Raw genomic sequence first — 24,795 nt, 5'->3', positions numbered from 1 at the left:
GCGTTACCTGGGAAACGTGCCAAAGGGCTTCATCCATGTATCAAAGTGCATCTTCCATACCTGGTTGATAAAAAAATTTGTACCTCTTGATTTTGGTGATTATTTCACATCAAATAGCTGTTCATTCATGATTTGTGCATCTTGTTCTGTGAATACACCTTAATAATTTTTATCTCGGATAGAATGGGCGGTCACATGTTGCAGAACCCAGTGCAGACCATTACCGTGTTGAAGAAAAAGAAGTCAGACGCCACGTGAAACACGGAGGCCATGCCGTGACTCGGATTCGAACCGAGGTTGCTGCGGCCACAACGCAGAGTACTAACCACTATACGATCACGGCGTGCCACATACCACGCCATGAGAACGGTCTTTAATGTCTGTCCTTTGACGTAAAATGATTTCGATCCTTGCGCTGCTTTATTCTTGGGAACTGCAGCTATTCGTTTTCTCTCTTTCATGCTCGCTCATCGGTTTCCCCGCTCTGTCTCTCAATACTGATATATTGTGACAAAAGGAAACAAAATCAAACCAAACACCAATTCTCATCTCCCCAGATGCGGCACGTTCCTTCTGGGAAGTCTGGCTGTCCTCGTCCCCACCTCGCCGGCTTCTTTTCCAGCTCTTCGCAGTCGTCCCTTTGGATCCACCTTCCCGGTTAGCTGGTTCCGGCTCCCGCCCCACCGACCGCGGCCGAGCCGAGGGAGGGCAACACCAGCGGTGCGGACGGCCGGGTGAAGGCGGAGCAAAGAACCGAAAGAAGCAGTACGGAGCCCACCCGGCGTCCAACCTCCCTCTGGCCCCCTCGGCTCCGGCCCGGGGCGTCTCTGGCGCGTTTCTGCCCTCGGAAATGTGTGTGGCTCCACCGGTCGTGGAAGCGGGTAATTACCCATCCATGGGGATGAGAAGTACCTTACTCGAGCGTGTCTCTGTGGCGCCATCTATTAGTGCGTTGGGCTGTTCACGGAAAGGTTGGTTGTTCTAAACACACCTTAGGAACGCCTTCCTTGAAACACTCAAAAACTGTGTGGTTCTTTCTACGCTGCGCAAGCTTTCCGGGAAAGGCAAAGGGGCTCCTCTACTGCTTCCCTCCTGTCCGGCGTCATGGTGCACAGGAGGTTTGCCAGGTCCCTGGGAGTCCAGAATTTCCTGAAGCAGTGAAACCAGTAACCGTATTTCTTTACGTTTCTCCTTTACTGAGCATGTAACAAATCCACTGTTCTGTGTTTTAATCCGTTACATACTTCTATAGGGATTTATATTTAAAATCTTTTATTTTCCCCATACAGATACCACTTCTCTTTTCCTTCCTCCCTGTGCGTACATCCAGATTTCCATCTGGTGGTGTTCTTCCTGGAGGATTCCTTTAGCATTCCTTGTACAGTGGGTCTGCTGCTGATGAAGTCTTTCAGCATTTGTATGTCTGTAATGGTCATTATTCACCTTCATATTGAAGGACTTTAAAGGTGGGTAGAGGAAATGGCAACCCACTCCAGTGTTCTTGCCTGGAGAATCCCAGGGACGGGGGAGCCTGGTGGGCTTCGGTCTATGGGGTCGCACAGAGTTGGACACTACTGAAGCGACTTAGCAGCAGCAGGAGCAGCAGTGATAGAATTCCACCTTGACTTCTTTGGCTTCTGTCCTTTGAAGAGGCTGCTCCACTGTATTATAACTTCCATGCATCTCTCTCCTCTCTCTCTTTTTAGTCTTTATTAAATTTGTTACAGTATGGCTTCTGTTTCATGTGTGTGTGTTTTTGTTTGTTTGTTTGTTTGTTTTTGCCATGAGGCCTGTTGGGTCTTAGCTCTCCAACCAGGGATCCAACTCACACCAAGAAGGCAAAGTCTTAACCACTGGACCACCCGGGAAGTCCCTCACTTCTATGCTTCTGATAAAATCTGACATGTGTACTTTTGTTTCTATATGTATCCGGTCTTTTTCCTCTGGTCCCTCGGGGACTATATGCTTTTTCAATGGCTTTGAGCACTTTAATTACGATGCGACTAGATGTGTGTTTTCCGTGCTGTTGTGCTCATTCATTTGGTTCATTTGGCTCCTTGGATCGGTGGGTTTATAATCTTTACTGTGATTGAAATTATCTGACATTGTTCCTCCAAAAACTGTTTCTCGTCCCTGGGTATTTTCAGGAGCATCAGTCACCCATGTATCAGGTCTTTCAGTGATGTGCTACCATTCAATGGGCAGTGCTAAAGAACGTTCAAAGTACTGGACAATTGTGCTCACTTCCCATGCTAGTAAGGTTATGCTCAAAATCCTTCAAGCTAGGTAGGCTTCAGCATTCAACTTGAATCAAGAAATTCCAGATGTACAAGCTGGGTTTAGAAAAGGCAGAGGAAGCAGAGATCGAATTGCAAACATTTGCTGGATCATAGACAAAGCAAGGGAATTCCAGAAAAAACATTTACTTCTGTTTCTTTCACTACACTAAAGCCTTTGACTGTGTGGATCATAACAAACTGTGGAACACTCTAAAAGAGATGGGAATGCCAGACCATCTTACCTGTCTCCTGAGAAGCCTGTATGCAGGTCAAGAAGCAACAGTTAGAACCTTATACGGATCAACTGACTGGTTCAAAATTGAGAAAGGAGTACAACTAGGCTGTTTACTGTCTCCCTGTTTATTTAACTTGAATGCAGAACACATCAGGGGAAATGCCAGGCTGGATGAGTTACAAGCTGGAATCAAGATTGCTGGGGAAAATATCAGCAACCTCAGGCATGCAGGTGACACCACCCTAGTGGCTGAAAGCAAAGAGGAACTAAAGAGCCTCTTGATGAGAGTGAAAGAGGAGAGTGAAAAAGCCAGCTTATAACTCAATATTTAAAAAAAACTAAGATCATGGCATCCAGCCCCATCACTTCATGGCAAATAGAAGGGGGAAATGTGGAAGCAGTGACAAATTTTCTGTTCTTGGGCTCTAAAACCACTGCGGATGGTGACTGCAGCCATGAAATTCGAAGACACTGGCTTCTTGGAAGGAAAGCGATGACAAACCTGGACAGTGTGTTAAAAAGCAAAGACATCACTTTGCCCACAAAGGTCCATATAGTCAAAGCTGTGATCTTTCTTGTCGTCATGTACCAATGTGAGAGTCGGACGATAAAGAAGGCAGAATGTTGAAGAACTGATGCTTTGGAACTGTGGTGCTAGAGAAGACTCTTGAAAGTCCCTTGGATGCCGAGGAGACCAAACCAGTCAATCCTAAAGGAAATCAACCCTGAATACTCATTGGAAGGATGATGCTGAAACTCCAATACTTTGGCCACCTGATGAGAAGAGCAGACTGCTTGGAGAAGTCCCTGATGCTGGGAAAGTTTGAAGGCAGAAGGAGAAAAGGGCAACAGAGGATGAGATGGTTGGATGGCATCACCGATTCAACGAACACGAACTTGGGCAAACTCTGAGAGATATTGAGGGACAGGGAGGCCTGTAGTGCTGCAGTCAGTGGAGTCACAAAGAGTCAAACACAGGTTAGCAACTGAAAAACAATGACTCTTCAATGACACTATGTTCATTAAAAGCATTTTATTTTGACAGTGAGTTTCCATTTGGATACTGTGAACAGCTTTTCATTGCTTTGTGCTCCATAATCTTGTTTATGTTGTTTTCTGCCATGTCTAATCTGCTCTTCAATCTGGTGAATTTATTGCATTGGATGTTATAGTTTTCAGCTCTAAAGTTTGTTTGTTTGTTTGTTTGTTTGTTTTTGCCATTTTTGTATGTTCTGTGTTTCTAATTAACATTTTGGACGCATGTATACCGTCATGATAACTGTTCAAGTCTTCTCTGCAGATTTTTACATTGTGTCCCTTCTGGCTCAGTTTCATTGACTGATTCATTCATTCATTTGTCTCCTCCTTACCTGTCATTTTCCTGCCTCTTTGCATGACTGGCATCCTTTGATTGGAGGCCAAGCATTGTCAGAGTTTCCCATTTGGGGCACTGGCTGTTTTGGTATTCCTACGAATCTTCTTGAGTTTTATCTGGGGTACATTTGAGTGACTTGTAAATGGTTTGATCCCTTTGGATCTTCCTTTCGTGATTTTTTTAGGTAGGTCAGTCTAGAGCTGCTTATTCCCAATACTGTAACAAGAGTTTTCTGAATGTTCTTCCCAATGGCCCAGGAGTTAGGAGGAGTCCATTCTGTCTGGGGGGATCGAATACAATTGCTTGTCCTGTGTGAGCACCAGGCATTGCACCAGGATCTTTTAAAAACATTCTTTCCTTGGCCTCAGGCACTTTCTTCATAACAATACCCCATCATGACTCTGCTGAGTACTTGAGGGAGACCCTTTCATATCCCAGCATTCTCTCTCTCTCCCACTCTCTCTCATCACTGGACCTTTCTTCATGTTTCTTTCTTTTATTATTAACTTTTATTGAAGTATAGCTGATTTACGATGTTGTGATAATAGCAAAGTGAATCAGCTATACATATACATATATCCCCTCTTTTTTGGATTTTCTTCTCATTTAGGTAACCACAGAGCATCCAGTATTTCCCTATGCCATAGAGTAGGTTCCCATTTGTTATTTACTGTATACATAGCATCAATAGCGGATATAGGTAAATCCTAACTTCCCAATTCCTCCAACTCCCCTTTCCCCCTTGATGTCCATACCTTTGTTCTCTACATCTGTGTCTCTACTTCTGCTTTGCAAAGCAAATGATTGGATCTTTGTCCTGTGAACTCTAGCTGCCCTGTTCTCCACCAACACTCAGCTTCTTGAGTCCAGTGGATTGACCTCAAGTCCTCCTCTTGGTGCCCAGCCTGGGAACTCACTGAAAGCAGGAAGCTGGGCCCATGGCAAGACTCATCTTGTTTGTTTGTCACCTCTCAGGGCTTGCTATCCTTTGCTACCTGATTTCCAGTGTCTTAGAAGCTAGTATTTCATGTTTTTTTGTCTTTTTGTTCCTTTGGGAGTGGGACAAAGGGGGAGAGTGAGATTTGGAAAGGAGGGTTAATCTGATTTCTGTCACTGCACCTTTGCTAGAAACTGAAGGCATCTCTTTATGTTCTTAGTTTTCCCTAAATAGATGTGCTAATTTATATTCCAATGTATTTTTCCAACTCAAGGAAAGAGTCTTTTTCTTCATGGTCTTGGCATCACAAGAAATTGTCAATACACCTGTCTGTTACTCTAACAAAGGAATTTGTGCCCTACCGACTCAACTTAGCGGGAGGTACAATGAAAAGACAACGTGTACATTTCCAGAGATTGCACATATTCAGCAGCTAAACCTCCAAGCTGATTGGAAAGTATTCTAATAATTGTAACTGTTTTCAGTGGTGACCAAGTCATTGAGTCCAGACAAGACCAGCCGGAATGACCCTGGAGAGCCTCTTGCAGAGCAGCTTATGGATTACAGGAGTTTAAAAAAACAAAAACAAAAAAAACAAAAAGCCCACTGGTCCCAGACATTTATCCTCTTCCCTTCCCTTTATGATTTGCATTTTTGCTTTGGTTGGATGCGCACAATCTAATGTGGGGTCTCCCTCCAATATACGGGTACATTTGCAAGCCCGAGACTCTCTCCGTATGATATCTCGACAGTACATGGCTACATCCGGAAAAATTATCTCATTCGAGACAAATTGTTGCAAGCTACAGAATCCTGCACCGATAATACATCATGTGCAAACCTGGATCCTTAGAGTTATTGGTTCACCTTCCACTGATTCCTCAGTTGAAGCTCAGGAGGAAACGAGAGCTCTTTGGATTTTCCGTACTCAGTCGAGGATGTCTCTGGGTTCTAGGACATTTCTCTCTGCCCCTCTCTCACCCTTTTGGAGTCTGTGCCCTTCTGTCCCTCATACTCTAGGCCTCTGTGGATCTTACCCACTTTCTGTCCTCCTCATCAGTTTTCCGCAAATGTGCATTAGGAGTCCTTCAGTCAGCAAGCACTTACTAGGCGCTCATCAGGCACCAGGCCCTTCTCCAGGAAAACTGCTGTATCAGGAGCAAAGTCAAGGTCCCACTCCTTGGTGCATTCACACCAGGAGGCATCAAAAATAAGAATCTCTCTCTCTCTCTCTCTCTCTCTCTCTCTCACACACACACACACACACACACACACACACACACAAATAAAAATCACAGCAGGAGAACAACCTGTCATGTTCTCAGGTTCATCTGCCTGCCAGTGCCTAAGGACCCCAGCAGTGAGTAAAAAAAGAATTACATAGCACATGGAAAAATGGTGACTTGAGACCTAGGAGGCAGGTAACTAAGAATCAGGAATTAAAAAAAATAAATAAACGAGTGCTTCCAGTAAACAACAGGTCCTTACTTCTCAGCTTAGGGAGTCCATGTGTTGTACTCTTCTTCAAGTGACGTTATGGCTACATTCAGGAACATCTCCTAAAGGTTCCCACACATTCCCTTAAGCTGTTAACCTATAGCCCCTCTATATGTAATCTATAAAAATGTGGGCAGCATTATATTTAAACAGTGTTTTGTTATTTCTACCTTAAATAGAAATTCTCCAGGCAAAGATTATACATTAATTCAACCAATTTAATATCAGTCAAAGAACTTAATGATAGATCTTAAAACCGTAAATTGAGCTGAATTGTGGCAGATAAATGCTACTTAGAGGCACATATTAGATGATAGCTAAAAACATTGACCCCAAATTGAAAGGGGAATAATTAAGTCACTGTGATTTCGAGACTCAAAAGACTTAATCCTGATTTAAAAGATATTATATGGTATATTTAATTTACTGGGATACATAATTTTAAACTTTATAAATAATAATATATGTGAAAGTCACCATGAAGGAGTTTTTAGATGAAAATTATTAAAGCAGTGTGGTGCATACCAGGAGTCATCTCTGGGAGCATGACAGGACAAATATTTTCTATGGAATTATACATCAATTATTAGAATTTTCAGGAGTGTAAAAGTATTCGAGATTCATCCTTATTATCAACTTGAATTTTATTCTTGTTTGTAGCATGGAGAGCACTGATTTATCTAGAGCCAAACCTTTTTTATATTCCTGAGTTACATTTCAGCAAAACAAAGGGGGAAAAATAAATAAATAAAAGACCCACATGGTTGCTATTCACTGAGATAGAAGAGGTGGTTCAGAACTCCCCTTGGAGAGAGGCAGAATGACATATGTGTGGGAAAGCAGGGTGCCTCTGTGCTTGAATTCAGACTGGACCTGGGACTGGGTCAAGGCCAGAACACAAGGCTAAGCACTATTGTCATAGGGCAGCCACCCAACCGACAGCACCCACACAGCAGTTCTGGGAAGCTTTTGAGAATATTCCCCTCCCTTTGCAGCATTTCCCATCTGGTTCTCTCATCCTCCGACCACAGGGAAGGATTCTTCACCTCTGTGTCCTGACAGAACACTTTATGCTCCCTGCAGGGCACAGGGAGCCAGGCAGGAGCCAAGGGGGCAGCTGTACTGCCTCGATGGGTTTTCTAGCAAAGGGGCGTGGCAATCCCAGGGACAGAGGAGCCTGGTGGACAAGGGGTCGCAAAGAGTTTTGGACAAGACTGGGCCAGTGAGCACGAGCAGCAGGCGGTTCCACCACTCAGACGGATCCAAAGCACACCTGAGTGCCCGCCAAAGCAACCCGCAGGAGGCCAAAGGGCAGAGGGCAGCCGGTGCAGCTGAGGGCGGAGGATGAAAGCCTAGACCGTCCTACAAGCACAGGGCATGAGTGGCCTGCACTTGAGAAAGACCTGACTAAAACTCCATCTAGGATATCCTTGCACATCCTCTCTATGGTGGCATTGGTGGTTCAGTGGTAGAATTCTCGCCTCCCACGCGGGAGACCCGGGTTCGATTCCCGGCCAATGCATTGTGGTTATGTTTGTTTTGGGCTTCGCTGGCCCAAGGACAGAGGAATGCTACAGTCCAAGGGATGGCCAAAAGTCCAAAAGGACTGAGCGACTAACACACATATACCTTCTCTACATCCTAAAGAGAACGGATTCCAGGTTCCTGAAGGGCCAAGAGGGCCCTCTTCTGGTCGGTACAGCTGTTCCCCGGCCTTGGAAGACAAGTCCCACAGAAGTTAGCTTTCAGAGGGACGTCAAAGGAAAGGAACAATCCCGAGATATCGGCACGTTACTATCAAGAGATGTCATAACTCTTATCCAAAGAAAGAATGTGATGTTAACCGGGCACTTAGGTACAGAATATACGATGTTCGTATTCTTGCAAACTTTTGGTATCTTACAAAAGCTTTTGGTATTGGATTTTAATGAATTTTTGGAACTGAAGCCCCACATTCTCCTTGAATGAAAACTCTGTTAAGTAAGACTCTGGGTTTACCACGCCAGGAGAAAAGAGTGGAGGCCAGAGCTGGCCAGCACAGGCTGTTCACGGCATCTCAGCTCCAACAGCCAGCCCGAGGTCCAGGACCCTGAGGCCCGGACTCAGCGGCATTTAGAAACTCTGTGCAGAAATGTTCTGCATTGGACCTTTAAGCAAAATACAGTTCCGATCTGGGCAGCAAGAGAGAGACTTGTGTGAGTGCAGACGCTGGAAGAAAGAAAGCTTTCCCTGACCGGGAATCGAACCCGGGCCGCGGCGGTGAAAGCGCCGAATCCTAGCCACTAGACCACCAGGGAGCTGTAGATAAATACCTTATTTAGCTTCTCCAGGTGAAAGGTGAGTGGAAGATGACCCTTCAGAAAGTCAGAAAGCGGGAAAGGCAATGTCGCAGCGGCCCAGGGCTGTGTGCCGCTGTGCAGGGCTCCCAGCCCTGCCCCCGCTGCTCATCGCCCTTCACGTCTCCTTTCCTGGGCGTCGCTTTTGCTCTGGGGCAAGGACACAAAGTAGCGGACTGGGTCCCTCCTGGTCTAGCTGTAGCGCTGCGTGCTGCCGAGACCAGGACTTGCTCTCCTTGTAACCTCGGTTTTCTTTGTCGTCAGGCTCGGTGATGAGTGGCGGGTGATGAGCGGATCCGTCCACCTCCAGATCTCTGATGTGGCTCCGGGGCCTCTCCTAGCGCTGAATAAAGAGACTTCCAGGTGGTCACCAAGTCTTCCTCCAGCTGCGTCCCCTGCCTCACCCCGTGCCTTTCGCGCCTGTTGGTTTTGCCAGTGAGAAGGCACATCTCAGGGCGGGGAAAAAGAAAGAGGAACCCTGTTCCCGCCCGGTTTCGAACCGGGGACCTTTCGCGTGTGAGGCGAACGTGATAACCACTACACTACGGAAACGGGACAAGCTCTGCTCCTGAACACTGTCTTCATGAAATCCCGAGGTCCCGCCACCACTAAGCACACCACCAACTCTTAACTCTCAAAGAGGAACCTTGAAGCCCCAAGCTCTCTCAGGCACGGAGACGGCGGCTCCGGAGGGCCCTGCTTTAGGGTTCCTCCTCTCCCATGAAGTGAGGACCCCTGGGCCCCCACAGGTTGCCTTCGGGGTCCCTCACCCAACGCAGAATCCTCAGACCCTCAGCTGCGCGCCCTGAGTTCAGGGGTCGCCCCCGCCGACTCCCCAGCTCCCGGAAGCCGCAGGAGGCGGGGACGGTGGGTGCGCCCGAGGCCCAGGTGACCCCGAAACCCAGCGGTGTGGAAGCCGCCCCTCCATGGCTGCGGACCCGCGCCTCGGTGGTCCTTCTCTCGGCGCCGGCGATCAGCGCTCTGGGCTCTCAGGAATGACCGACGCTTCCAATCCACCCGGGACGCACCCTCCCCGCTGTTCCTTTGCACCTGACTCCTGTTGTGTTTCTCTGAAAGTCCGTTGGGCGCATCACTTCTCCGGTGTCCTCCTGGCAAAAGGGAGTTCTCTTTGGTGTTGCCTAAAATGTCATCCCCACCGTCCCTGGGTGGGCTCGAACCACCAACCTTTCGGTTAACAGCCGAACGCGCTAACCGATTGCGCCACAGAGACAACAGTATGGGGTTCTTTTGGACTCTCTATGGAGTAGACCTACTTAACGTATTCCCAGGGTGAGCGTTCTGTCCCCCAGAGAAACGGTGCCATTTTCCTGCCCCCTACCCGCCGCAGATGCCAGCGCCCCCGGAGAACCCAGGGCACGAAGCTTCCGGGTCTGAACCGAAATAGATCCAAGGACGGCTAAACACCCGGTGGGCTCCCATTGATGGCTCTTCCCGTTTCGGCGCCTACACCCAACGAATGAGAGTTTGCCCACCCAGGCAAAGGCCTCCGGGGCCGAGGTTGTGCTTCGGTTTCCTGCGTCCACCAGGCGGTTTCCGCCAGAGTGGGCTTCCCTGGGGGCTCAGACGGTAAGAATCCGCCTGCAATGCAGGACACCCGGGGTCAATCCCTGGTTTGGGAAGATCCCCTGGAGGAGGGCATGCAACCCACTCCAGTATTCTTACCTGGAGAATCCCCATGGGCCGAGAAACCTGGCAGGCTAAGTCCATGGGGGCGCAAAGAGTCGGACAGGACTTAGCGACTAAGCACATTGGTCGCGGGGATGGTCGCCCTGTGTCAGCATGCCCAGGACAGAGTCTGGCACTCGCTGGGACGCTCCAGGACTTGGATGAATACATTGTCGTCTTTAGCCCTTCGTCCCATGAAGACCCCTGAGGATGGAAATACGGAATAGTTTTCGAAGTGAACAGTCCTGTTTTAAAAGCCTTTATCCCGGTTTTTGGATTTCGCAGCACCCCATTGGGCGGGCAAACGGAAAGGTCTCCGGAGCACTGCCTGCCGGGTGGAGCGCCCAGCTGGGTAGGCTGCGTTCTGTGGGGTCCACCTGGGAGCGGGAAAGGGCGAAAACCAAGCGGGGAAGGCGGGTTTGGGAGGAGGGCATTGAGACCTCCCAGGAGACTTGGGCCAGGATCCCTAGAGGCGAACATTGCTTCAGTCCGGGTCGTAGAGTGGGGAAGGAGGGAGAGGGCTGGCAGACCCAAGAATGAAGGAGGCAAAAGGAGAGGGGAGGAAGGAGAGAATAAAAGAATCTGTGCTTCTACCCTTCCCTCCTCCCTCTCTTGCCTTCTCTCCTCTTCTTGGTCTTCTTCCCATCTCTGCAGCAGAGAAATCTTGACACACTCACTTTTGAGAAGAAAGACCCAACTAAGCTGTGCTCGGGTGCACAAATTCTGGGTTGTAAAAATAGTTCTATCCTTATGTGCCCTTAGGGGCTTCCCTGCTGGTTCAGACGGTAGAGCATCCGTCTGCAATGGGGGAGACCCAGGTTTGATCCCTAGGTCGGGAAGATCTCCTGGAGAAGGAAATGGCAACCCACTCCAGTATTCTTGCCTGGAAAATTCCATGGATGGAGGAGCCTGGTGGGCTACCGGTCCATGGGGTCCCAGAGAGTCAGGGCTGAGCGACTTCACTTTACGTGGCCTTAGACAAATTAAAGAAAACTTTTTGTGCTTCCCGTCTTGTTGCTGTAAAATGGGAGCAATGAGAGCATTCTACTTCATTCTGTTGTTGTCAGGTGTGCCTGCGTTTGGAAACTACTGGATCTAATGTCAAAAGCAGAGAAATCATAAATATTGTCATTATCCTCAGAATCTTTTGACAAACCCTTACCCTTATTTATTTCACCTTGAATTAGCTCGCTGCTTCTAGATTTTCTGTAAACAGAATCAAGACAAAGTTTCCCATGATTGCTCTTGCAGTTTGCTCTGCTGTAGCTCGGCCGCCCTTCATCGCCAGCTCTCTGCTTGCAGGTCAGGGACCGACGTGCAGGCTGGAGCAAATGGGAAGAACACACATCTCCACCCATCCCAGTTCTAACCTCACCTGATTCTGTCCTTGCCCCTTGTGAGAGCCCGGTTCTCCAGGTTTCCTGGCCATTCTGTGATCTCTCAACATACTTTCCAGGGATTTCTTTCTCTTTTCTTTTTATTGAGTCACACCAATGACTTTTACTTAGTGGAAGAAGGGTTGGTGAAGATGTGTGGGTGGCTCTTTAAATATCTCTCCTTACATTTTCAAGAATAATTTTATTCTATTAAAATACCTTTTATTCTTTCTATTCCCCTAAAAGGCCAACAGAACAGATCATACTCTGAAAAGCAGGTGGGGTATGATGCAAGCTGTCTTGGGGAGCAGCTGAATCAACCACCCACCTGAGTCACTCAGCATCTGCAGACCCTCTTACAGGTACCGTTCCTGGGTCTGGTGAATTGGGGCTCAAAAAACACAGCAGCGTCGGTAGTTGTGGTGTGGAAGCCAAGGGTTATTTGAGCATTTTTTCAGACGGGGGGGGGGGGGGGGGCGGGCAGGTACGCTTCTCCACGCTCTTCCTTCCTAGAGCTCCTTTTTCCCTCCACTTTCTTGCAAGACCTCACTTCCAGAAACCGGCATTCTCTCTCATTTCTCTCCTTTCTGCTCTCAGGTCCCAAAGAGACGGAACGTTTGGTTCTAAAGCACGGTTGCTGTTCAAAGGAGTCTGAAAATGACTGAATTTTGGAATGGGATCTTCCTTTTGATCCCATTAATGGCTCCTTGAATGACCCATCCCCTGAGCACTTTCTGGGATCCCGCACACGAGTGTGGCATCGAGATCCCTGGTTCTCATAAGAATACCTTCTAGGATGGCTGGCAGACGACATCATTCTGGGAAGCACAGGAAGTGGGCAGGGCAGGCAGCTTTTCCTGTAACTGGCATCTTGTGATCCACGGCGGTCCCGGAGTCCTCACTCATCCTCCTCTATCCAGCTGTGACCCCGGAAGCTGCTCATCCATTTGGCAAAAGACACATCATCATCATCATCATCATCATCATCATCATCATCATCATCTTTGTGCTCCATGTAAAGGCGCTTCAGAATATCCAAGGCCTGTCCCTAAATAGGTCTTGGAGGAAGTACCTGGCATGCCTTGAGGGGTCCCATGGGGTAGGTCAAGGCAGAGTGCAGATGGAGAGGAGCAGGGCAGGAAAGATGGGAACTCTGGGTCTTCTCATTTCTACCCACTCACATCGACGTCATCGCTCTCATAATTGGTGCAGAAGGTGAGTCGCAGGGACCCGGTTCAAGCTGTTTCAACTGGAGCCAACCTAGATTTCCACCGAGTCTGATTTCTGCCACCCGCCGTTGCCCTCAATAACCTCAAATTCTTCCAAACTAAAATCTGGCGATGGTAGAGCTAAGAAGACCGGTGATATCGGGCTATCTTCAGCTTTTGGCTCTTTCCTCCCACATTTTTAAAAGTCCTTCCAACCCGATGATTCCCCAGGACACGCGCACAGACAGCGGAGCTAAGGGCCGCCGGGCTCTAAGCAGCGCCAACGTGGTGGTAACGAGAAAACCCAGGGATTTCTTTTCTTCCTATATCAGTCAGAGTCCGTTTCGGGTCCTGGTACCCATAAACCTTGACCCTTCTTCAAGTTCTCCTGGTGGAGCACTTTGTGCTGTTCGTTACCACTCAACATCTTGAGTTTCCAAGAAGTTTCATCTTCTCACCCTGGAGCTGTGAACTTCCTCCTCATAACAAGAGCCTCCCGCCTCCCCTTTGTCTCCTTCCTCCTTGAGTCAACCTCTGTCCAGTCTCTGGGGACAAAATACATCTCCAGGCAACACTGGGCTTCTTTCTGACTCTGTGTTTTGGCCAGCTAAAAACAGGTGCTATTTTTTTCTGTTCTGTGTATGGGATTAGGGAAGAAACGGTTTTAGGGTACGATGAAGAAGTAGAGATTATTACTCTGAGCCATGATAGGATTTATATCTATTCTACGTGTAAATATTTAGTCTGGTGGTATTTTGTGTTCATAAATACTGTCTATACCTAAGACAACTTGGATGTGCATCCTCTATGATTCAGCAATCAGTGCTCTTGGGTACCTTGATATTTGTACGCCTTTTTAAAAACTGCAATTTCTGGGTTTGATATGTTAAGAAATGGGAGAGAAACTGACTTGACCGACCTGACCAAAGAGTCTGTGACTGCCTAAGTGTCAGAGCCCTGTCTCGTGTCCTCCACGACATGCGGTTGATCTTCAGTCACCCCAGGTGAGTATGGGGCTTTCCTGGTGGGCCAGCAGGTAAAGAATCTGCCTGCAATGCAACACACCCGGGTTAAATCTCTGATTTCGGAAGATCCCCTGGAGAAGGGAATGGCCACCCACTCCAGTATTCTTGCCCGGAGAATCTCTTGGACAGTGGAGCCTGGCGGGCTACAGTCTTTGGGGTCGCAAAGAGTTGGACACGACTGAGCGACGTTGACTTCACTTTTAGGTGAGTATAGCTGGTTTGTCTGACTGTTTTATGTAAATAGTTATTCTTACTTACATGGTAAATCTAACAAATAGACACTTGTTGTGAGAATAACTTACCCCTCTCCAAATCAGAAATATATGAAGAAGAAGAGTTCTCCTGCCTCCATTCCCACTCCACCGCTGACACACTTTATATGTTGCACGTAAGAGGTGGTGGCCGCTCAGGAGTGTGATCAGCGCTGTGAGAAAACTAAGGGACCCAGGAAACCCCGCCTCCTGCCCTGACAACCGTCTGTCCTCTCTGGGCTATGGGAAAAGGGGGAAGGCAAAGAAAAGGAAAATAACACTCTTATTTGCAGAAATTTTACCTCAGGATGGGACAACTCTGGTTAACCTAGGCAGACTATGCGGTTGGTGATGGAGAGCTAAGGGGGTCCTCCCTGGCACAAAATCCAAGGTGGATTTCACCTCATTTTCTGAGGTGAGAGTGAGCTGAGTGGATCAAAGGAGAGGAGCAGAGAGCAAGCAAGAGGGTTGAGCACCCACGGGAGTCAACCGTATTGGAGTCTCCTCAGGGCCTTAGGAGAACTGCCCTGAGCTTCTGGGTGGGACGTATGGAGGCTAAAGAAGCGGATACCGTTCTCTGGCGATGGAGGCCAGGTGGCTCCCGAGGGGGTTCCATGGTGTAATGGTGAGCACTCTGGACTCTGAATCCAGCGATCCGAGTTCAAATCTCGGTGGGACCTTTCTGCCTAGTTGGAAGAAGAACACTTTTTACTCCACTAATAGGACCCGCCTTCCGGCTCCCGCGACCCTCAGCGGCGTGGTTCACACGGACACGGCGGACAGGTGTGGGACCGACTCGGGGCGTCCTCGCTGGACCCGGGCGGCTCTGCCCATCGCTGGCCATGAGAGCCCGGCCCCTCCTCTGCCCTCCAAGCCCCGGCCAGGGGCGCTGCGGCCCAGCCAGTGCCGCCCCTTCGTCGGGTCCCCTGGGTCTCTGGAGTCAGAGGCAGAGGCTGAGCCCACGGAGTCCTGCCCCGCGAGGGGCCTTCGCACCGCACGCCTTGTAACTGCACGGCTGTGCCTGTGAGTAAATGGTGCCGGGGAGGGCCTGCGATGTCGCTGACCAGACAGGATGGCAGCTTTCGGGTCCAGGGTTCCAGACCTGAATGGGAAGGAAGTGTGTTTTAGTCAGGTTCTCTATTATTCTGAATTGTTATTGACCCTGTCCCAGTTTATTTTGATTTTATTCAGAGTTTCTCGCTCCTAAGTCTCCGTTGGGCACGCAAAGCCGCTGTTCGGCCAAGATTTGAACCTTGACTTCTGGAAATCTCCTCCTCTGGTCCCAAGCTCAGCCTGAAAGAGGAGCGTGGGTCGCGGATTCCCGCGTCTGAGGAGACCCCAGGTCCCTGACCCACGGCCGCCCGGCCAGGCTGCTCCGGGGCCGAAGGGGAGACGAGCTGCCTGGAGTCCGCACCCCCGGCCGGGCCCCCTTCGTCCTGCTGGGACTCTGCTCCACGGAGAAGACACCCCATGACGTGAGCGGATGGAAACACTTGTGTCCTCTACTGCTCGTGAGAAAAACACGGATGAGGCCCGTGATGGACCTGAATAGCTAGTTAAGGTGGTTCCCTTCGCGGTTCTAAGGAGCATCTCTCCGACGCTTGTATTTTGGAACTTTCAGCGGTTACAAAGGACTGAATGACGCAGCTGTCTTTGGAGGACGGGAAAAGAAAGGGGTGCGCGCGTGCTCTGGGCTCAGTCGTGTCCGACTCTTTGCAACCCCACGGACTGTAGCCCGCCAGGCTCCCCTGTCCATGGGAGTCTCCAGGCAAGAATACTGGAGTGGGTTGCCATTTCCTCCTCCGAAGAAAAGATCGCCGGAAGGGCAAGAGCTGGAGAGAACAGAGGATGAGCCCGAAGTGGCGGGGCGGTCCCTGGGTTGGGGCGACCCACAGCGCCTGACGCTGGAGCAGCTGCCACCCTTTCCTGAAGTGTCCGGGAACCCGGTTCACCCCCAAATCGCAAAGCTGCCGGCCTGGCATTTGTTCTGGCAAAGTTCCGTTTGCGGTTCCCTGCGGAGTGGTGAGGTGGGCTGTGTGGGTCTGCAGGTGAGTGGAAGTCCTGGCGGCTGCCTTGGAGATGACTGGCAGGCAGGGAACCACACACACTCCACTTTCCCCTGTTCGGGCCGGTCTGCAGCATCTGCGGTGGGAAACTGGAAAATCGGAGCATCAGTATTTATTTAGAGATAAGGAGATAAACAGCCAGTCGGTTTCCTGACCTTAAAGTGTTTATTCTTCAAAGAAAAGAAATGTGGGATGGGATCAGGGTCTACTTTTTCCCATAACAAATTTTGGGGCGTATGTACCTGTATATAATATATACGTACACATTATATGAGTAAAGCTCACTGCTTGTGTTTCCAACTTAAATGTTTGTGTAATTATATGTATCACTCATAAAATTCTGGGTCTTGTGTCATGTGCAGGAATGTTTTCTACTGTAAAACCATAAATTTGGGGGCGGCAGGCATTCTCAAAGCAAGCAATCGGCCCATTATTCCCCCTTTGATGGGCTGATCACACGAGCTAGTAGACTGGCAGACCCTCTCAGTCCAGGAGGTCACTGCTTTCGTCTCTCTAGGAAGGTTCATAGTCACTGAAAAGTGTCAGTAACAAATAAAATCACACCCAATCTTTATGCAGTGTTGCTCCCAAAATGCAAGAGCTTACACCCAATGAAGACATGCAAAGTGCCCAGGCATGGTCTACAAGTTTTAAATGGGTTTACTCACTTAATCCTTTCAAAAGGCTTGCATCATGTCGTCATCCTCATTTCACATATGAGGAACCTGAGACATACAAAGGTTAAGTAACTTGTCAAGTCAGTCAGTGAGTGGGATCGGAAAGCAGCAAACTGTAAAAATGCTTGACAAGAAATTTAAGTCCAGGTATTTCTTTTGAAAAAACACCCAAGAGGAGTCACATAACAGGCATTCAGTTCAGTCGCTCAGTCTGAATATATATATATATATATATATATACACATATACTTAGTTTATAAAATTCAAATGATGCAGAAAATACAAATATGTAAAATTTTGAGACATGTTAAATTCAAAAATAACTTCTGTTAAGGTAGTTACATATTGACGGAGTCATTTCGGTATATCAACAGAGAGGAAAAAAATACATCGCAGCTCAGTTGGTAAAGAATCTGCCCGCAATGCAGGACACCCGGGTTTGATTCCTGGGTCGGGACGATCCCCTGGAGAAGGAAATGGCAACCCTCTCCAGTATTCTTGCCTGGAGAATCCCATGGACAGAGGAGCCTGGCAGGCTACAGTCCATGGGGTCACAAGAGTCGGACACGACTTAGTGACTAAACCACCACCATACTTCTATAAAATAGAGCTCTTATAGATTCTATTTTTAAGCATTCAACTTAATAGTGCATAAATTTCATGGAAGAAAAATAAAGAAAAATGAAGAAATTGTTGAACTTTCAATCAAATTGTTTATACGAGAGATGCCTTTCTGAAAGGATTCCCTAGGGCTAATAATAATAATTTAATTAAGACATTAAATTTGGGAATGATTCTTCTCATTACTTTTAAAAATCAAACGTCTTAAGGTATAATTTGAAAATAATACAACGCATCCATTTCAAGTTTGATGACTTTTGACAAACGAACGTACCCATGGAACCACTATCCTGTTCAAGGAAAAAGAATATCTCCAGAACTCCAGACTGTCCTCTGTGCCCCTTTGCAGTCAGTCCCCCTGCGGCTCCCTGACTCAGGTCATCAGTGATCTCGGTCCTGTCTCTGTGGATCGATTTTTCAGTTCTCGAAATTCACATAAGTGGAACCACAGAGTATGTTCTTTTTCCCTCACTCAGCATGATGCGTTTGAGAGTAATCCAGACTGTTGCCATGTATCAGGTATTTGTACCACTTTAGCGAGGAGTACTATTCCTTTGAGTGAATATGTCACAATCCTATATATCTATGCACCTCATGATGGACATTTGAAATGTTTTCAATTTGGGGACTATTACGAACAAAGCTGCTACAAGCAAGTCCCTTTTGTGGGCTTATGCTTTACAAATTCCATTTGCATTTTTAAAATTCTTTAATACGAATTTACTTTGAATGGATGTTACATTCACAAAGACAATTTATTGCAGAGTTACAAGTTCATCTTTGATTGTTTCCTATCAGGACATAATCCATTCAAAGTAATATAAGCCACAGGTGTATTTTTGATTATCCCATTTAATCTACACAAGAACTTTATGAAGTACTTTATGACTATTACTTTCATATGACATTTGCAAAATTGGCCTAGCAAATGGGAGTCGGCCCAAGGTCAAACCGGAAGGCCAGTGGTGGCAACATGACTGAAAAGGAGGCCCCCCCACCCCTGGCACCCCCCAGAAGCTGCGTTCCTAACTGCAGACCCACCCCCAATGTCTTCCCAATAACCTCGGTGTGTCTGACAGGCCTGGAAACCAATATCCAAGCCGGTCCTCCTCACGGTATTATTTACTGATCGGCTTCTTTGGGTCAGAAACTCCTCCATCAGGGGTCCAGAGCCTAACAGCGTGCACAACCTTGAGGGTGAGGAAATCTGTTAAAAACTCCTAAAACCGGTTTTCTCATCGGTTCAGTTCAGTCGCTCATTCGTGTCCGACTCTTTGCGACCCCATGAATCGCAGCACGCCAGGCCTCCCTGTCCATCACCATCTCCCGGAGTTCACTCAAACTCACGTCCATCGAGTCGGTGATGCCATCCAGCCATCTCATCCTCTGTCGTCCCCTTCTCCTCCTGCCCCCAATCCCTCCCAGCATCAGAGTCTTTTCCAACGAGTCAACTCTTCGCATGAGGTGGCCAAAGTACTGGCGTTTCAGCTTTAGCATCATTCCTTCCAAAGAACACCCGGGGCTGATCTCCTTCAGAATGGACTGGTTGGATCTCCTTGCAGTCCAAGGGACTCTCAAGAGTCTTCTCCAACACCACAGTTCAAAAAGCATCAATTCTTCGGCGCATCAGTAAGCCACTAAAAATTAACCTTGGTCTTGGTGCAGATGTTTCATATTTGAGCAAGGAAATCTCCCGCTGTTGGGGAGATAGAGTAGGATGTTCTACTTTCACTTTCAATGACCTAGATCCTCGATCTGCATCCTGTGTGCTTTTTGGTTAGTTTTCTTTGCATCACCCCACTCCCAGCACCTCCTCCGATCTCAGAGGCGTCTTGGGGCTGAGCGGATGGACGCGTGCCGTCCCCGAGGCAGCCACGAGGGGGAGGACAGCCCTTCCCGCCATGGTCCTGCCTTTTCTGTTTGGCCCAGTGGTTTCTATTTGCCAGCAGGACTTTGTGAATCAGAAGTGAGCACAACACATCCTGAGAAAGGGGTTGTCGAATAGCCCACAAAACTGCCGACAACTCGGCCTGGGGTTTTCTTCTAATCTGTAGTTCAATGTTTTCACATAGGAAGAAAAGGAAAACTACTTTTGACCGAAAGAAAAGAACAAAACAAAACAAAACACAAAAAAACGGTAGGTGCGATTTCTACTGCCATTTAAGAAGGGATGTTAAGGAGGTTTCCTAGTTTGCCGACTACTGAAGCATGTCAGGTACACAGTTGAGGCTGAAACAGAGGTACGGCTTTCTGACTGGGAAAGTAACAGGAGAAGGCCTAGAGAGAAAAGGCGGGGGGTGAAGAGAGAACTGGATCCAGAAATGCGAAGAGGCCGCTTGGGGTGGGTGGGGTGGTATCTAAGCACTATCTCCAGCAAAGACTAAGGCGTGCAAGTAAGCAAAGCAGCTGACCACGCAAGACATGAAGCCTCCGAAAACAGGACACTGGTGGGAAAACAGCTAGTAGCAGACTCGCACAAGACCGGCAGACTTCGAGAAATCGGCCACGCGGCGCCTCCTGATTTCGTGGGTCTGGCCCAGGAAATGGGCCGAGTCTGACTGTATCCTGTCCTAGGAAAGTTCCTCACTAGGTGGAAAACGACCCTCAGCATTCTTTCTCAAGCAGTCACACACAGCAACACCCCCAGGATTACACCTCAGATCCCTGTTTCTGCTTTTAAGCCACAGAGAAAAACCAGGGGAAAGCGCGAACGCAGTCCCCCACTACCACAAATTATGCAGTCGAGTTTCCCACATTTGGGGAAATCGCAGGGGTCAGCACATCCGGAGTGCAATGGATAAGCCTCGCCCTGGGAAAACCACCTTCGTGATCATGGTATCTCCCCTGCCAGGTAAGTATGAATTGCCAGCCTGCCGCCCCACAGCAACCTCAGACGCCCTGCACTGTACACACACGCTCACTTTCCTCCCCGCATCCCCGAGCCTTCTTGGACCTTCCACACGGCGCATCCACGCACTTTCACGCAAAAACTCCTCAATTCTCTCCCACGCCACGGGAGACCATCGTGTTTCAGCACCAGATGACGGCCCAGCAGCCCCTGCGCTCGGATATCTACATACGACACGCCCCGCCCGTGACGTCACAGGAACCCGCGCTTCCCTCCAGCCCACGCCCCGCCCTAGTCCCCGCCTCCCTCCTCCCACGCCTTCCGGCCCGGCCAACCGGCCGGCTGGCCCCCTCTGGGGGAAGCGACGTCCGCCTCCCGCTCCTGTTCTCCCACCCGCTACGTGTTGGGACCCGGCGCACTCGGCTGCCTGCCTAACTTTTGTCCTGCCCAGCCCCGGTCTGGCGGTCGGCTGAAGCCTGTGCACCTTTTTTCAAATAACGGCGTTCAATGGGGAGAACGGAACATTTAGCAGTCCGGGGGAAACCGGTTCCTTTCAAATCCAGTTGTCTTTGTGATGTAATATTGTGTGTATGTCTAGTAAAACGCACTAAGCGTCGCGACTGGCCGTGAACTTCTGTTTCTTCAGAATTCAATGTCACTGATTGAGAATTTCACTTATGTTTAGTTCAAACATTTTTTATTAGTATTCCTAAATACCTTAGTTTATTTAGTAATTGATGTCTCAGTATCTTATTTTTTTGAAACTACCTAATTAATTTACTTCCATCAGTTAAGTCTCAGCACAACTCTAGGACTTTACCAAATATCTGGAAAGGTCATTTGAAGTAGACATCTCTAAAATATAATTTTTTTTAAGAGCTTACCCAAAGCTCTTATCTCATTTACATTTACTTTAAGCTTTCATCATATCAAGTTATTTTCCTCGCAAAAGATATAATAGGGTCTTACTTATTGAACCTAGGTACAATAAAGTTCAAAATTGGGAAAGGAGTATGTCAAGGCTGTAAAATATTGTCTCCCTGCTTATTTAACTTATATGCAGAGTACATCATGCAAAGTGCCAGGCTGGATGCCTCACAAGATGGAGTCAAGATTGCCCAGAGAAACATCAACAACCTCAGATATGCAGATGATACCACTCTGATGGCAGAAAGCAAAGAGGAACTAAAGAGCCTCTTGATGAGGATGAAAGAGGATAGTGACAAAACTGGCTTAAAAACAACTTTTTTTTTTAACATTCAAAAAACTAAGATCGTGGCATCTGGTCCCATCACTTCATGGCAAATAGATGGGGAAAAAGTGGAAACCATGGCAGATTTTATTTTCTTGTGCTCCAAAATCACTGCGGACGGTGACTGAGAGCCAGAAGAACCGACGGTTTCGATTTGTGGGTGCTGGGTAAGACTCTTGAGAGTCCTCTGGACAGCAAGGAAATCCAACCAGTCAATCCTAAAGGAAATCAACTCTGAGATTAACAAAACTGTGCAGATGACAACACCCTCATGGCAGAAAGCGACGAAGAACTGAAGAGCCGCTTGATGACAGTGAAAGAGGAGGGTGAAAAAGTTGGCTTAAAACTCAACGTTCAGAAAACTAAGATCGTGGCATCTGGTCCCATCACTTCATGGCAAATAGAGGGGAAACAGTGGAAACAGTGACAGACTTTATTTGGCGGGGGGCGGGGCGGGGCTCCAAAACCACTGCAGATGGTGACTGCAGCCATGACATTAAAAGACGCTTGCTCCTTGGAAGAAAAGCTATGAGCAACCTAGACCGCATGTTAAAAAGCGGAGACAGTACTTGCCAACAAAGGTCCATCTAGTCAAAAGCTATGGTTTTTCCAGTAGTCGTGTATGGATGTGAGAGCTGGACCATCAGGAAAGCTGAGCGCCAAAGAAACGATGCTTTTGAACTGTGGTGTTGGAGGAGACTCTTGAGAGTCCCTTGGACTGCAAGGAGATCCAACCAGTCCATCCTAAAGGAGGTCAGTCCTGGGTGTTCACTGGAAGGACTGGTGCTGAAGCTGAAGCTCCAATACTTTGGCCACCTAATGCGAAGAACTGACTCGCTGGAAAAGCCCCTGACGCTGGGAAAGATTGAAGGCAGGAGGAGAAGGGGACGGCAGAGGACAAAATGGTTGGATGGCATCACCGACTCAATGGACATGAGTTTGAGTAAACTCCTGGAGTTGGCGATGGACAGGGAGGCCTGGTGTGCTACAGTCCATGGGGCTGCAAAGAGTCGGACACGACTGAGTGACTGAACTAACAAAAATATACACACTCAAGTAGAACGAACTTTAATGCTGACATTAACAAAAATATAGGCTCAATTATAACGGCTTCTTTGCAGGGGCAACCTCCTCTCCCCTGTCAGGTCAACAGTTAAGGAAGCCCTCCCAAAGTTAACCTGGTTCCTTCCCTATCTAGGCCCTTTAACGGCTATTGTTATTCTCCTTTTTAGCCCTTGTTTAACACTGTTGTGGAATCCGGAGTCGCAAAACACACCTCAGGGGACACTCAAGACAGTGGAGTACAGTTTATTACGCCAGGGGGTCCAAGGGCAATCAGTTCCCAGCAAGGACCCTGATGTTTCTGAGAGGCCCAGTTTTATACCCCCCACTGCGTGACTGGTTACATGGTAGCCACCTCTTTGTTGTGTGTGATTGAGTTTTACAACAAGTAGGTGTTAGGAGAACAAACAATTAAGGTTAAAGGGGGGGGGGGGCAATGGTTATACCTCAAGGGGGCGGGGGGTGTCTCCATGGTTAATCTAACAGGGGCAGCCTGACCTCGACTACAATCTCTGTTTGTCATCTGTAGGGAGGGAAGTCTCCAGGAGACCTGGTTTTCACTAGCAACGGTTTCCTCACAGGCACAGTTCACATCCAGTCTTTGAGATGGATAACAGGCTTCAAGATGAAGTAAGTCTCTCTTGCTTTCCTCACACTGGTCCAAACATTCCTCCCTTTTGATGCTCATCTTATCTTTAATGAGGGGCATCAGTCATGGGTAAATATCGCACACGGGGACTATGTAACTGCGGCAGTGAAGAAGGAATTCATAGGGCCTGGACTCCATCTTAGGCCTGTTCATGCTGATCATGCTCGGCCACCTTTCCAGTGGACTCTGAACTCTGTGTTTAGTGCCTATGAACACAACAACAGAAGGATAAGGCCCCCTCCAGACAGGGGAACCTTGAAGATCGTATCTAGGTTACTCATCGCCTAAGAGAAAACATACACTAGTCACCCCTTCCTCCAGACAGGCCATAAATTTTTCTGTATCTATCGGAGTGTAACCTCAGGTTTATTGATTATTGGCTAATTGTTTGACTGTTTGAGCACATAGCACGTGAATGATGGGGTTATTGGGATTGTATTTTCCTTGGTTTATGTAAGTCTCAAGGAATTTGGAGTGGTGGGTACAGACACGAACACATGGGGTATAATAAAAGATTTTCACAAATGCTGGTCAGGGTCCTTGGCTAAGAGGAGACTCTGCCTTGGGCCCGCCAGTGCAATAAACTGCACTCCACTATCTGCATTGTCCTTCTGAGTGAGTTTGTTTCCCGGAACCCGTGGCTACAACAATAGTAGGAAGTCAAGAAACACCTGGAGTAACAGGCAAATTTGGCCTTGGAGTACGGAATGAAGCAGGGCAAAGGCTAATAGAGTTTTGCCAAGAGAATGCACTGCTAATAGCAAACACCCTCTTCCAACAACACAAGAGAAGACTCTACACATGGGCATCACCAGATGGTCAACACCGAAATCAGATTGATTATATTCTTTGCAGCCAAGGAGGGAGAAGCTCTATACAATCAGCAAAAACAAGACTGGGAGCTGACTGTAGCTCAGATCATGAACTCCTTATTGCCAAATTCAGACTTAAATTGAAGAAAGTTGGGAAAAACACTAGACCATTCAGGTATGACCTAAATCAAATCCCTTATGATTATATAGTGGAAGAGGCACAAGCTGGATTCAAGATTGCCGGGAGAAATATCAATAACCTCAGATATGCAGATGACACCACCCTTATGGCAGAATGTGAAGAGGAACTAAAAAGCCTCTTGATGAAAGTGAAAGAGGAGAGTGGAAAAAGTTGGCTTAAAGCTCAACATTCAGAAAATGAAGATCATGGCATCTGGTCCCATCACTTCATGGGAAATAGATGGGGAAACAGTGGAAACAGTGTCAGACTTTATTTTGGGGGGGGGGGCTCCAAAATCCCTGCAGATGGTGATTGCAGCCATGAAATTAAAAGATGCTTACTCCTTGGAAGAAAACTTATGACCAAGCTAGATAGCATATTCAAAAGCAGAGACATTACTTTGCCAACAAAGTTCCGTCTAG

The 24,795-nt window shown here is 47.9% G+C and overlaps 1 protein-coding gene, 7 non-coding genes and 1 pseudogene across 9 annotated transcripts; 2 read left to right on the top strand and 7 right to left on the bottom strand.

Moving 5' to 3' along the window:
• Positions 1–271: 271 nt before the first annotated feature.
• On the bottom strand, positions 272–343 carry TRNAH-GUG (transfer RNA histidin (anticodon GUG)). Its single transcript has one exon. It is a non-coding gene; the product is annotated as a tRNA-His (tRNA).
• Positions 344–7,774: 7,431 nt separating this feature from the next.
• TRNAG-CCC (transfer RNA glycine (anticodon CCC)) lies at positions 7,775–7,845 on the top strand. Its single transcript has one exon. It is a non-coding gene; the product is annotated as a tRNA-Gly (tRNA).
• A 703-nt stretch (positions 7,846–8,548) lies between these two features.
• Positions 8,549–8,620, bottom strand: TRNAE-UUC (transfer RNA glutamic acid (anticodon UUC)). Its single transcript has one exon. It is a non-coding gene; the product is annotated as a tRNA-Glu (tRNA).
• Positions 8,621–9,138: 518 nt separating this feature from the next.
• On the bottom strand, positions 9,139–9,211 carry TRNAV-CAC (transfer RNA valine (anticodon CAC)). Its single transcript has one exon. It is a non-coding gene; the product is annotated as a tRNA-Val (tRNA).
• A 605-nt stretch (positions 9,212–9,816) lies between these two features.
• Positions 9,817–9,890, bottom strand: TRNAN-GUU (transfer RNA asparagine (anticodon GUU)). The gene has a single exon. It is a non-coding gene; the product is annotated as a tRNA-Asn (tRNA).
• Positions 9,891–10,123: 233 nt separating this feature from the next.
• LOC147376333 (uncharacterized) lies at positions 10,124–11,773 on the bottom strand. The gene has a single exon (XM_086394064.1). The coding sequence runs from the start codon at positions 11,240–11,242 to the stop codon at positions 10,124–10,126; it is 1,119 nt and encodes a 372-aa protein (XP_086250190.1). The 5' UTR covers positions 11,243–11,773.
• A 130-nt stretch (positions 11,774–11,903) lies between these two features.
• Positions 11,904–12,736, bottom strand: LOC147376332 (leukemia NUP98 fusion partner 1 pseudogene; annotated as a pseudogene). The gene has a single exon (XR_015160922.1). The product of XR_015160922.1 is annotated as a leukemia NUP98 fusion partner 1 pseudogene (transcript).
• Positions 12,737–14,813: 2,077 nt separating this feature from the next.
• Positions 14,814–14,885, top strand: TRNAQ-CUG (transfer RNA glutamine (anticodon CUG)). Its single transcript has one exon. It is a non-coding gene; the product is annotated as a tRNA-Gln (tRNA).
• Positions 14,886–20,264: 5,379 nt separating this feature from the next.
• Positions 20,265–20,428, bottom strand: LOC147376330 (U1 spliceosomal RNA). Its single transcript, XR_015161698.1, has one exon. It is a non-coding gene; the product is annotated as a U1 spliceosomal RNA (small nuclear RNA).
• Between the last annotated feature and the right edge of the window lie 4,367 nt (positions 20,429–24,795).

The sequence above is a fragment of the Bos grunniens genome, chromosome 3 (assembly GCF_055505025.1).
Source record: "Bos grunniens cultivar Pamir isolate PY7600 chromosome 3, Bosgru_T2T1.0, whole genome shotgun sequence".
NCBI classification, from domain to species: Eukaryota; Metazoa; Chordata; class Mammalia; order Artiodactyla; family Bovidae; genus Bos; species Bos grunniens.
The sequence above is the reverse complement of the archived record's forward strand: the minus strand, read 5'-3'. Positions and strand labels throughout refer to the sequence as shown.

Excerpts from the sequence above, each read along its gene's own strand:
- LOC147376333 (XM_086394064.1), bottom strand. The coding sequence starts at position 11,242 with ATGGAATTTTCCAGGCAAGAATACTGGAGTGGGTTGCCATTTCCTTCT.